This window comes from Giraffa tippelskirchi, chromosome 4 (assembly GCF_054371585.1).
Source record: "Giraffa tippelskirchi isolate mGirTip1 chromosome 4, T2T-mGirTip1v1.2.pri, whole genome shotgun sequence".
NCBI lineage: Eukaryota > Metazoa > Chordata > Mammalia > Artiodactyla > Giraffidae > Giraffa > Giraffa tippelskirchi.
The window spans coordinates 99,423,853-99,436,778 of record NC_137278.1 but is presented as its reverse complement, the minus strand read 5'-3'; the positions used below and the strand labels follow the sequence as shown (position 1 = coordinate 99,436,778).

Below are 12,926 nucleotides of genomic sequence, written 5' to 3'. Positions count from 1 at the left end.
TGAGAATGATTAACATAGCCAGAGATACACAAGAGAAAGGGACTATGTTGGGCAAAAACCAGCTACAAATTTGCAGGCATCCAGGCATATAAAGTGACCTGAGTGAGGGTTAGAGAAGGACATTGGGGGAGAAAAGGGTATATATATGGGGCTTCCCTTGTGGCTCAGTTGGTAAAGAATCCACCTGCAATGCAGGAGACCTGGGTTCAATCCCTAGGTTGGGAACATCCCCTGAAGAAAGGAAAGTCTTACCGACTCCAGTATTCTGGCCTGGAGAATTCCATGGACTATATAGTCCATGGAGTCTCAAAGAGTCGAACACGACTGAGTGACTTTCACTTCACTTTGCCCTTTGAAAGAAAACTTAAGCTGTTACTAATGTAAAATATGTATGAGTTATCTGGAGTTGTTTCAGGGATTTGTGTTTGCTTTTGAAACAATATGTGACTGAAGGCTGTGCTATACTCATTACACTGATGAGGCTTCCCCCCAGTATAGATTCTCCCATGTACGGAGACTTCCCTGGTGGTCCAGTGGTTAAGACTTCACCTTCCAAAGCAGGGGGTGTGGGTTCGATCCCTAGTCAGGGAGTTAAGATCCCACATGCCTCATGCCCAGAAAACCAAAACATAAAACAGAAACAATATTGTAACAAATTCAATAAAGACTTTAAAAATGGTTCATATAAAAAAAAAATCTTAAAAATAATAAAATGTCTGATGTCTAACTAAAGCCTTCCCAAATCCATTATATTCACATAGTTTCTTACTGATTTGAATTCTCTTGTGTTTGATAAGGGAGGAGGTATGATGAAAGCCCACCCCTTCTTAATAGAGCTTCGGTTTGGCGTGTCCTGTCTGATGTTGAGCAAAATGTGTCCTTTGACCAAAAGTCTTCCCACATTCGTTGCACTCCTAGGATCACTTTCTAATATATAATTCAGTATATCCTCTGAGGTTTAGTTTATCCTCCTTTCAGCTTTCCGGCTGAAAGCCTTCCCACATTAGCTGAATTCATAGGATTCTTTTCCCAGCATGACTTTTCTGATGTTTAATAAGGGAGGCAGTGTGAGCAAAGGCTCTTCCACACTCATTACATTTGTAGGGTTTCTCTCCAGTATGGTATCTATAATGCTGAGTGAGAGATGAACTCTGGCTGAAGGCTCTCCCACACCTATTACATTTGTAGGGTTTCTCTCCTGTATGAAATCTGTAATGTACAATGAGAGAGGAACTCTGGCTGAAGGTTCTCCCACATTCTCTGCATTCATAGGGCTTTTCTCCAGTGTGAGTTCTCTGATGTTTAATAAGGGATGAAGTATGACCAAAGGCCCTTCCACATTCATTACATTTGTAGGGTTTCTCTCCTGTATGAAATCTGTAATGTAGAACAAGAGAGGAACTCTGGCTGAAGGCTCTTCCACATTCGCTGCATTCATAGGGCTTCTCTCCAGTATGAGTTCTCTGATGTTTAATAAGGGATGAAATATGACCAAAGGCTCTTCCACATTCACTGCACTCATAGGGCTTTTCTCCAGTGTGACATCTCTGATGGCGCCGAAGTTCTGACTGGAAATGGAACAACTTCCCACATTCATTGCATTTGCAAGATTTCTTCCCTGGTTGGGTTCTCCGAAAGTTACTTCTCCCTGAAGTCTGTCTGAATTCTGCATCACATTTATAGTATCCTTCTCCTGTGGGAACACGGTGTTGGTTAATAGGGACTGATCTTAAACCTGAACTGGTCCCAAATTCACACCATTCATGACCTCTCTTAATGGTGGGAGGAGATTCGTGAGTGAGTGACGTTTCTTTCAGATGTCTCTCCTGTTTTTTTGGATGCATCTCTACCTGGTCATCCCAACCACAGGTTGCTTTCAGTTTGGAGGATCTGAGTTCATCTCTAATGTGTTTCTCCACTGATGCTCTCTGAAATAATTCTTCTTTGGAAAGTCCTTGACTTAGCATAGGTTCCTTGGCTTGAGGCCTTCTCTCCCAGTCTGGAAAAAACAAAAAAGACAGGCTGGTATTACCTGTTCTATGTGCCAAGAGGAAGTAAAGTCCTATGATAGACGTAAGATAATTAACCTTTAAAATAATACCTAAAAGAGGGGTACAGTAATGGTGTATGTCTGAAGAACATTTTGGAAGTGCCAAGGATAAGATAAGCAGGTAACTGGAGATTAGAAACACCTGAGAGAACAGTGTTGGGACTCCAGTACACAAGGTAAGGGCTTTCCTGGTGGCTCGGTGGTAAAGAGTCAGCCTGCAGTGAAGGAGATGCAGGTTCAATCCCTGGGTCGGGAAGGTCCTCTGGAGAAGGAAATGGCAACCCACTCCTGTATTCCTGCCTGGGAAATTCCATGGACAGAGAGGAGCCTTGAGGGCTATAGTCCATGGAGTTGCAGTCGGACACGACTTAGCTACTGAACAACAGTAACACAAGGTAAATCCAAAGACTGTAAAGATGAGAGGAGGGTAGGAAGATGCCCTCCACAAAATCTTCCCTGAACACCTCAGTCCACACCACACATTATTATATATTATATACATAGTATAATATACATACTGTGTACATTTAACATCTATTATTGCATGTAACTGTGACAGCAGAATAATTATCCCCCAAAGATGTCCAAGTCCATCTGAACATATTTATATATTCAAATCCCAGGAACATATAAACATGTTACTTTACATGGCAGAAGAGACTTTGCAGATGTGATTAAGGGCACAGACCCTGAGGCCGGGAGATTATCATGAGTCATTCAGGTGGGCTCAGTCTAATCACATGAGTTCTCAAAATCAGAGACCAGTTCCTGGCTGAGTCAAAGAGATGTGGTGTGAGAAAGATTTGACCCATCACTTCTAGCTCTGAAGGTGGAAGAAGGGCCCCATGGGCCAAGGAATGTAGCAATCTTTAGAAGCTGGTAATGCTCCTCAGCTTATAGCCAGCAAGAAAATTAGAAACTCAGACTGACAAACTCACTCTGTAAGGAATTGGTTCTGCCAACAACACAGAAGAACAGGAAACAGACCGTCCCCTAGACACTCCAGAAAGGAACTCAGCCATGCTGATACCTTGGTTTTAGCAGTGTGAGACCCATACCTGATTCTGAGTTGTGAACTATGAAATAATAAACTTGTGTTCATTAAAGCTACTAAGTTTGTGACAATTTGTTTCAGCAACAATAGAAAGCTAATACAATAATAGTGCCCCTTCTGAAGAGAGAAATGACTGGCAATGCCTAAGCAGAGCTCCCACAGGCCAGATTTTGAGCCAGTAGGTCTTGTGGGGATTCTGAGGATCTGAATGTTTAACAAGCTCCCCTAGAGATTCTGAAACACACCATATTTGTAGAACACTGTAAACAGACAGATACTGATGATGAGACTAGATCCAGATGTCAGACCCTTGCCCTCATTCTGGAAGGAAACACAATCAAGAGAGTACCAACATAGAGATCAGCATCTTCCCTCTCTGTCCTCTTCTGGAGTCTTGAGGCCCAGCCTGTGCTCTCAGGATTTGAGCCCTGCCTTGGGGAGCTTCAGCTCTGGCCTGAGGCTGATTCTGTTTCAGAGATGGACACAGACACAGACTGTCATCACCTGCAGTATGCTTGGGCTGCACATGGCATGCAGGAGAGCTTTGTGTCCAGAATTTTGCCCCAGGGGGTGGAGCCTATCACCCCGAGGTCTCAAGTCACCTAGGAATTCAAAGAGATGCCATCAAGAGCTAGTAAGAAGTGGTCTTTGTTCTTAGAACCACGTCTGTTGCGGTTCAACTTAATCAAGCCTGAAGTGTCCTCACCTTGATCTTCCTGACGTCATTTGTCAGGATGTCCTTGCCGGTAGCCCTTTAATTTCTGGGCTACTTAACTGTTCTGTTTGATCTGCTGCTAACTCCATTATGCCTGCTGATACAGGACTTAACAACTGTTGGTCCTTAGACTCCATCTACCATTGATTGTGTGACATCTAGTGATGACACATAGTCCCAAGGACCCTGAAGAGTAGGCAGAGATGGACAGATGTTTATTTCTTATCCACATTACTCGCAAGAAACAAACAAAGGAAAGATAAACACTAGAGAAGAAAATGAACATCTTTTCATACCAGAAAACATTACGGAAGCCTACAAGTATTCAAAATACTGGAGTGGAGGGCTCTTGGCAAGTGACTTCACCTTCTCAAAGAAAAGGGCTCCTGGCAAGTGACCTTATCTTCTCAGAGAAGAGGCCCCTGACCAAGGGTTTAAAGGAACTTTCCAGTCACAGTTGGGCCTGATGATGTGTACTGTTGTTTTGGCCTGACTCTCACCTGAGTGAACACCTGTTGAGATTTCTCTCTCTAAAATACAGGGCTCTTCCCCTTCCTCCAACTGGCAGATCATATATGGTTTGGACACTGGGAACCCTGGTGGTAGAGAAGGAAAAGGATCATGGTATGGGTATGTAAGAGGCCAAGGCTTGTGGACAGCCTGCAACTAAGCATGGTGAAGTCATGAAGCTTCTTACTCTGATCTCGCGTACAGCATTACTTTCCTAGGAACGAGGAGAAGACATACTGAATCTCCTGGCCCCCAAGAGAAAATAAATGTCTTATTCTGGAATTTCAGGGCAAAAGTCAGCCAACAGGCCCAGATACCTCTAGCTTTTAAACACTAAGGAACTAAAGATGGCCTGATGGGCAGGCTCTGGGCTTTGAAGGAGCTGAGCTCACCCAGGGAGGCCAGGTTCTTGAAATTCTCCAGCATCACCTCCTGGTACAGGTCCTTCTGAGCAGGGTCCAACTGCCCCCACTCCCACCAGGTGAATTCCACAGCCACATCCTCAAATGTCATCATGTCCTGAAACACAGAAGACAATCTTGCACCCTCGGGGAGCATACTCATGGCCCTGGGGAGAAGAGGAGATGGGTGTCTGAATAGAACCTTAGGGTGTACAAGAAGGGATTCCAAGAGTTCCAGGCTATCGCAATGCCAGGTTTTATCATCTGAAAAATATTTTAAGCTGCTCCAGGGACTGTGTCATCCTTCCTACTCAGTATCCCATGCAGTGCCCACAGATCTCAACATCAAACTGCTTAGAAATATAATCAGGGCCTCAGGAGAATCAAACCTTTAGAGACACTCTACTTATGTGAGAGAAATAAATACAATCCATTTCCTCAGTTTTCAGAATGTCTCACAATTTAGTGACATTTAAATAGACTCAATTAAAAATAACAAACTGATAAACTCTGCATTCTGAGTGTATCATAGTGTCAATAGTCTTCTAATTAAGTATTTTTGAAACTTGTGGCCTAGGATTTCGATGACAATTCTTACTAAGGCCAAACAAAATCATTTGGGGCTTAGAATAACTTATCGCATAACAGCTGCCAGCACACAGTTCAGTGAAAGTACATCAAGTGGCCTTACAGTGAATTAGTAAGTCTTTTGTGAGTCTGATTAATATAAATCATCTCCCCAAAAAGCCTCATCACTTTTCAGTTCCTAAATGTGCAAAGTTGAGAGTGAGACCCCCAGATATCAGGGCCTCACAAGGTACAACCATTCTGTGGGTCCCAGCCAGAACTATCCTGTCAGCCTCTGTAATGACAATACTCTCAATTGACTTACATTGTACAATAAGCCATAAACTATGAACTAAAAAGCAAATAAGTGAAGGTAGTATAAACTTTTACTTTCCCCTCAAAATGTTTAAAAGTCAAATCCCATTTAGATACTGATTCCACAGAATAAGCCAAACTAACAATTTTATATTAAAGGCAGTCCAAAATAATCAAATGTGGAAAACTCACTACCTTAGTAACCCAAATGATATATTGTACCATTTGTGCAAAATATTCATTGGCCCTCCCTACAGAATTGATTTTCCTACCCCACTGACTCAGGTGTAGTCAAGTCATTCACTTTCACATTTGGAATGTGAAGCAAGTGACATGAGCTACTTACAAGCAAAAGCTTTCACAGTCAGCTTCTACAATTGCTGCTCTGAGAATGGCAAATGATCCCAGAGTGAAGATGTGAGGCAAAACCATAGCTTGCATGTAACATGGACAAGAAATAAACCATTGTTGGTGTAAGTCTCTTAGGATTTGCTGTTGTTATCACAGCATAACTAGCCTCAACTGACTCATTTTAAAAGCTGGAACTCCAGGTGGAGTTCTGCCATAATAAAAAAGCCTAAAATAGTGGCTTCAGGGCCAGGCAGTAGAAAACACTGGCAAGACGGCAACCCATGTGGTGAACTGTGTGGTAAAACTTGATGCAGTAACTTGAAAGAGGAACAATGCAAGCATGAGCTGGTGATGTGATGAGATGAGGAGGGAAACATAACATCAGTAGTATAAGCTGGTTGTCACTGGATACATTTGACAAAAGTATGACACACACATACACACACACACAAATAAGTTTAAGAGCTTGCTGATTTGCAAAATAAAAATGTAAGGCAAAGAGAAAGTGTCCAGAGGGACTTCCCTGGCTGTCCAGTGGTTAAGACTCTGGGCTTCCAATTAAGGGGGAGTGGGTTCAATCCCTGGTTGGGGAATTAAGATCCCACATGCCACATGGCATAACCAAAAAAAATTTTTTTTTTAATGTTTTAAAAGAAGAAGAAGAAAGTGTCCCAGAAATTTAAGGACTTGCAGGGTTGGAGATTTAATGAATTCTCATTTCCAACTGGTCAAAGACAAAATAGATACAGCTTTTGCATGACAAAAGATGATTAAAACCCAGCCTAATGGCAAGCGCTAAGTCATGAGTGTGATTGTCAGACCTTTTGTTTAAGCCTCTTAATAATTTCAGATGGCTCCCAGTAAATCCTCTCAGTGGGACCAAATTGCTCAGAGTAACTAAAAGTAAGGTTTTGCCAAGGAAACCCCAGAAGCTCCACAATTAAGTCTAAAGAGAGGGCCATATTTCAATAACAACTGTGGGGAAACCTATTGATATACAGAGCTAATGGAAGCAAATGCACAAAAAGCTGGTCAGGTTTTTGAGAGTCACACTGAAGGTGCAAGACTTGAAACAATCCTTGGGCTATCAAACTACTCAGGATAAAAAAGCTGCTTAGCCCTCAAAAAAAGTTTATTCTCCAGTATCATCTTCACATGTGACCAAGGGAGATACTGCAAAAGGAAGGAACTTCTGGAGGGCAGAGCCAAGAGCCATGGAGAACACTGGACTGGGAGCTGTACCCAGACAGCAGAACCAAGACACATAAAAGCCCCCCCCGCGCGCGCCCCCCCAGCCCAATCCCAAGGCCAGGGTCCTCAGTGTGTCAGCACACTGACCCAGGAAGACAACACGTGCACAGGGGCCCAGTCTCCCTGAGCAGAGCGCCCTGTGGCAAGGAGACCAGCAAAAGCCTCGATGGGCTCGGCCTCCTACAAAGCAGGAACTGCGTTCAGTTCCCTTTGGCAAACAAGGAGGCTCCAGAGAAAAGGAGGCAAAACTCTCCATAGTTCAGGGATTTGAGAAAAACTTAAAGAGAACCCCAACTCACCTGAGGTCTGGCTTTCAGGAATAAACTGGCTATTCCCTTTTCTCCTAGGCATCTCTCTGGAGGAAGAGCAGGGTCCTGAGAAGGGAGAACTAGGAAGGTAAAAGGACACATAAGGAAGGCTAACCCTCATGAGATTTACAGCTCCCAGACTCCCCAAGTCAGTGTGTCACCCCCATGGTTTCTGGGGATAAGGCTGGACCTAAGGGAGCTGAGGGACAGGCTACAGGCTGCCTGTGCACACTGCTGCATGAGGCCCCCCACTTGTCCATAGGCCACAACAAGCTGTAGGTAGCTGGAGGGTGACCACAGTCTGGCCACTCCTTTGTGGTCACTGGACCTCCAATATGCAGGTCCTATATGAGGCCTTTTGAAAATATAAACATGGGGAAGAACTTCAAGGAACTTTAAATGTCACCTGAGGGTATAAGACAGGTTAACAAGACAAAATAAGGCCTAGGGCAAGACCACATAAAGATATGGGACTTTTCAGAAGTCACACCTCTCCCCTTCTCCTTGGGAAGTAGTGCAGAGGCCGGGTCTTCCTGAGATGCTTTCCTGAGTGTTCTAAAGCATCATTAGGTCTCTGAAGTGTATTTTAAGAGCCCCTTTAATATAAGGCCAGGGCTTCCCAGGTGGCTCAGTGCGAAAGAATGCGCCTGCCAATGCAGGAGACTCGGGTTCAACTCTTGGGTCCAGAGAAGGAAATGGCAACCCACTCCAATATTCTTGCCTAGGAAATCCCAAGGACAGACTCTGCCGCGCCAGTGGGACTCCCTGCCCCCATCCTATGGTCCCCCTTCTCCTTCTAGACCCAGTACTAACTCCCTAGGAGGGTTCCAGCCCGCGGCACCCTCGAGAGCCAAACCTGAAGCTCTGGAGTCCACAGCTGGGGCTAGTCCTTTCACTAGGTCCAAATCTCTGTCATTCGGCGGCGGCCCTGTGATCCTCCCGGGGCTCAGGGAGCGGGGAGCGAGCCAGATGACACCGGGCATCCCCACTTCGCGCAAAGACGCCCAGCCAACCTGCAGGACCCAGAGCAGGGATATCAAACCCGGATTGGCGTCCCAGCTGAGCGCAGTGCGGCTGCGGCTATGGCTGCGGGAGGCGATGCTCTTTTCCCGCTCACATACCTCAGAAGCCCGGCCGCCGCCCTCCTTCTGCAGACCGAACTCTGGGACCCATCTTCCACGGAGACCATCTGGAAATGGCCACAGCCACACCTGAGATCTCGGTGCCCCGCGCTCCTCCAGAATCGCTTCTGGAGAGCTCACAGGGAACCGATCGGCCCTACAACTCTGCGCCCAATTCCAGGCCTCCTCAGCCCCTCACAGGCGGGCAGACGGAGGGACACTTCCCACTCTGTCACTGGCTCAGGACGCAATGCCTATGGCTGGGCTGCGCACCAGAAGTAGCTGAACCCACAAAGATCCAAGCAACACCCGTGTTCCAGCCCCGCCTCCCGAGACCCGTCCTGAGCCTGAGCGAGAGGAAGGAGGCCACGCCGGGGTCCCCAGAACAAGCATCGGGGGCGGTTCTGCGGGGGGAGGGCGAACGAGCGGCGCCTGCGCACTGGCGGCATGGGGACCTTGGGCGCTCTGCTCTGGCAATGGCAGGCTGGGCAAGTGCGCACCAGCTACCTGGACGGAGGTTTCACTCTGCCCCGCGCCACGGGGTGGGAACCGGAAGCAACCCCCGTATTGGAAGTGCCTTTAGTAACTGGGCCCAACAGCCGGGTTTGGGGCAGTTCAACAGAAGCCACTGGAGTTTAAAAAAAAAAAAGAATCCTGGCCTAAACCCCGAGCCTGCCAAGTAAGAATTTCTAGGAGGCTTTCCGGACATGTGAATTTCTTATAAAGTGTCCAGGAGATGCTGATGGCTCATTGCGGGCTACTAACTGCTGTTCTACAGGCTGTTCCCTACCTCTCCGTCTTTCTCCCACTGCTCCCCACCCGCCTGCCCCCAAGTTTAGGTTCAGCGAAGGGTGAACTCGAAGAGAGGACTTTGGACTCCTTCCTCCTCTAGAAGCGAGGATCATTTCAGACCTAAAAGAAATAGAGAAATGATCTGGATATTAAAACGATGGTTCTCCGGAGGCACTCTTCAACCAGAGAAGAGACTTTTGAGGACTGAGAGGTTGGTGAAGGAGCCCTCGGGCTTAGAAAAGAAGATAAAGACCTCAAAGCCCTCGGGCCTGGAAAAAGAAGATAAAGACCTCAAGGGCCCTTGCTGAACCATCTGACTTCGGGGATGACAAAACTGAACTTTAAGTCCCACCCGGGCAGATTGCGTCATCCTGGGACCCTCCATCCCCGGCCCGGGACCCCCCACCCCTGTTCATCCGCCTGACTAAATCTTCCCCTATCGCTTCTGCAAAACCTCCCCTTAAATATGAAGCCTCCCTGATCCTGCACGCGCTCAGCCTGGTCGTTAGACCGACAGTCGCCCCTCCTTGCCTGAATGAAGGTAACCTGTCTCCGTTAAGGTCGTCTTCCGTTCTTCATTGCCTTGTCTCTAACTATACCTTACAGTTGGGACAAATAACCTATCAGGACAAAAGGCCTTTTATCCCTTCTTGCTCTTTTAATGTTTCACCTTTCTGCCACCACTTCTGGAGACACAGATGGCCAAGATGGTTCAGCAAGTGCCCAGCAAGTAAGCCCTCCTTCTCCGGAGCCAGAGTGAGGAAAGGGGGGCAGGGCTGCCTGGGAACCATGGCTGGCACAGGAGTTTCTGTTCTCTTCTGTGCTCTGTAACCAAAAAAGGTGAGGGTATGAACACATGAGAAGAGTGTCATCTCATTAGTGGCTGACATAACCAGAAATTGAACTGCTTCAGATGCTACTGATTCTTTGCACTTTTATCCTCTAGCCTATACCTTTGCTGGTCCTATACTCTCTGCCTAAGTTGCTTTTTTCTTAAAGAAAAGTAAAAAGGTAATTACGTTAAGAAGGTAATTAATCATCAACTGTATCAGTTAGAGGAAGCCTTTTTCCAGCTTTCTCAGCCATAGTTTATTGCTTCTTTCATTCTACTCCCATAGTGTCTTCGACATGACATAATTGTAGCACACACTGCTTTGTGTTGTAATAATTTCACATTCTGATTTGTCCATTGGACCATGAGTTGCATTGGGGGCAGTAACTGTGTTTTATCACTGGCTCGATGGACATGGGTTTGGGTAGACTCCGGGAGTTGGTGATGGACAGAGAGGCCTGGTGTGCTGCAATTCATGGGGTTGCAAAGAGTCGGACACAACTGAGCGACTGAACTGAACTGAACTTGCCTATTGTAGGCAATTTAGGTTTTTTTTTTAGTGTAAGTGTAGCCTTGTTCCTGACTGTAGACTTTATCACATTTTTTTGTATAATTTCAAGTCTTCCCTGGAGTTAGAGATCAGTGAGTCTTAGCTTTAGCTGCACATTAGGATCACTTGCATACAGAGAAATCTGTATGCAGGTCAAGAAGCAACAGTTAGAACTGGACATGGAACAACAGACTGGTTCCAAATTGGGAAAGGAGTACATCAAGGCTGTATATTGTCACCCTGCTTATTTAACTTATATGTAGAGTACATCATGAAAAACCCTGGGCTGGATGAAGCACAAGCTGGAATCAAGATTGCTGGGAGAAGTATCAATAACCTCAGATATGCAGATGACACCATCCTTATGGCAGAAAGTGAAGAAGAACTAAAGAGCCTCTTGATGAAAGAGAAAGAGGAGAGTGAAAAAGTTGGCTTAAAGGTCAACATTCAGAAAACTAAGATCATGGCATCTGGTCCCATCACTTCATAGCAAATAGATGGGGAAACAATGGAAACAGTGAAAGACCCTATTTTGGGGGGCTCCAAAATCACTGCAGATGGTGCCTGCAGCCATGAAATTAAAGGACACTTGCTCCTTGGAAGAAAAGTTATGATCAAACTAGACAGCATATTAAAAAGCAGAGACATTACTTTACCAACAAAGGTCCGTCTAGTCAAAGCTATGGTTTTTCCAGTAATCATGTATGGATGTGAGAGTTGGACTATAAAGAAAGCTGAGTGCCGAAGAATTGATGCTTTTGAACTGTGGTGTTGGAGAAGACTCTTGAGAGTCCCTTGGACTGCAAGGAGATCCAACCAGTCAATCCTAAAGGAAATCAGTCCTGAATATTCATTTGAAGGACTGATGCTGAAGCTGAAACTTCAATACTTTGGCCACCTGATGTGAAGAACTGACTGATTGGAAAAGACCTTGATGCTGGGAAAGATTGAAAGCAGGAGGAGAAGGGGACGAGAGAAGATGAGATGGTTGGATGGCATCACTGACTGGATGGACATGAGTCTGAGTAAACTCTGGGAGTTGATGATGTACTGGGAAGCCTCGTGTGCTGCAGTCCATGGGGTCGGAAAGAGTCGGACTTAACTGGGCGACTGAACGGAACTGAGGATCACTTGCAGATCTTTTCAAACTCTCACTCCTCAGAAGGAGGCCCATGCATCAATATGTTAAAGGTCTTCAGGTGATTCCGGCATGCAGCTATGGTCGAGAATCGCTACGATATCTCCAACGAGGGTCCTTGCAGTAGTACCATGGAAGGCAGGCTCCTGTATGCTCAAGATGTCGGAAGTCCGCACTGCTGCCCAATTAAATACACGCATATCCCGGGTTCTTCTCTCTCAAGCACAAAAATGTGCGCATGCACAGCCCCATCCTCAGACCCAAACTCTGCGTCTCTCCTGCCCAAACTTTACGACCAACAGTTAACAAACAACCTGAAGCAGAAACTACGCCCTTCGGAGGGTCAGAAGACTAGAAGTCCTTCTCAGTAGGGACGAGTCCCAAGGCTGAGAGAGACTATTTCCTTAGAACGGCCCTCCCATCGGAGGACCGGAGGGACCTGACATCACACATAAGCAGTACTTCCAGGGGGAACACAAGCCTCACAAGCATCCACGACCGGTTGCTTTTTCAAGATCGAGCTGCCGCACTGCTAAGTCGCTTCAGTAGTGTCCGACTCTGTGCGACCCCATAGACGGCAGCCCACCAGGCTCCGCCATCCCTGGGATTCTCCAAGCAAGAATACTGGAGTGGGTTGCCATTTCCTTCTCCAATGCATGAAAGTGAACAGTGAAAGGGAAGTCGCTCAGTCGTGTCCGACTCTTCGCGACCCCATGGACTGCAGCCTACCAGGCTTCTCCATCCATAGGATTTTCCAGGCAAGAGTACTGGAGTGGAAACTGCCGCACTAGCAGGTAGGATTCGGTCCAGCGCCGCCAACTCTTCTTAGGAGAGTACGCTTGCGCAGATCTTTAGACGTCATATTAAAGCGCCCCCTCCGCTGAGACTTCTGGGAAATGGAGTCGGCCAAGGCCAAGCTACGGTTGGGAGCGCGGGAGTCAGAACTCTCTGCGCAGGCGCACTGCTTTCCC

General features: G+C 46.4%; 1 protein-coding gene across 4 annotated transcripts; it reads right to left on the bottom strand.

Annotated features, from left to right (window-relative positions):
* Positions 1 to 646: 646 nt before the first annotated feature.
* On the bottom strand, positions 647 to 12,925 carry ZNF514 (zinc finger protein 514). 4 transcript variants are annotated; one of them, XM_081484795.1, is made up of 8 exons: positions 12,685 to 12,925; positions 9,434 to 9,555; positions 8,644 to 8,711; positions 8,379 to 8,535; positions 7,514 to 7,602; positions 4,722 to 4,848; positions 4,320 to 4,415; positions 647 to 1,999 (listed from the first exon to the last, which is right to left on the bottom strand). In XM_081484795.1, exons 1-8 carry the CDS (start codon positions 12,699 to 12,701, stop codon positions 1,014 to 1,016), a joined length of 1,662 nt encoding a protein of 553 aa, XP_081340921.1. In that variant the 5' UTR covers positions 12,702 to 12,925; the 3' UTR covers positions 647 to 1,013. The 4 variants fall into 4 exon arrangements, with proteins under 4 accessions (XP_081340921.1, XP_081340922.1, XP_081340923.1 ...); XM_081484796.1 differs by lacking the exon at positions 4,320 to 4,415 and having other exon boundaries at positions 12,685 to 12,786; XM_081484797.1 differs by lacking the exons at positions 4,320 to 4,415; positions 9,434 to 9,555 and having other exon boundaries at positions 11,474 to 12,782.
* Between the last annotated feature and the right edge of the window lies 1 nt (position 12,926).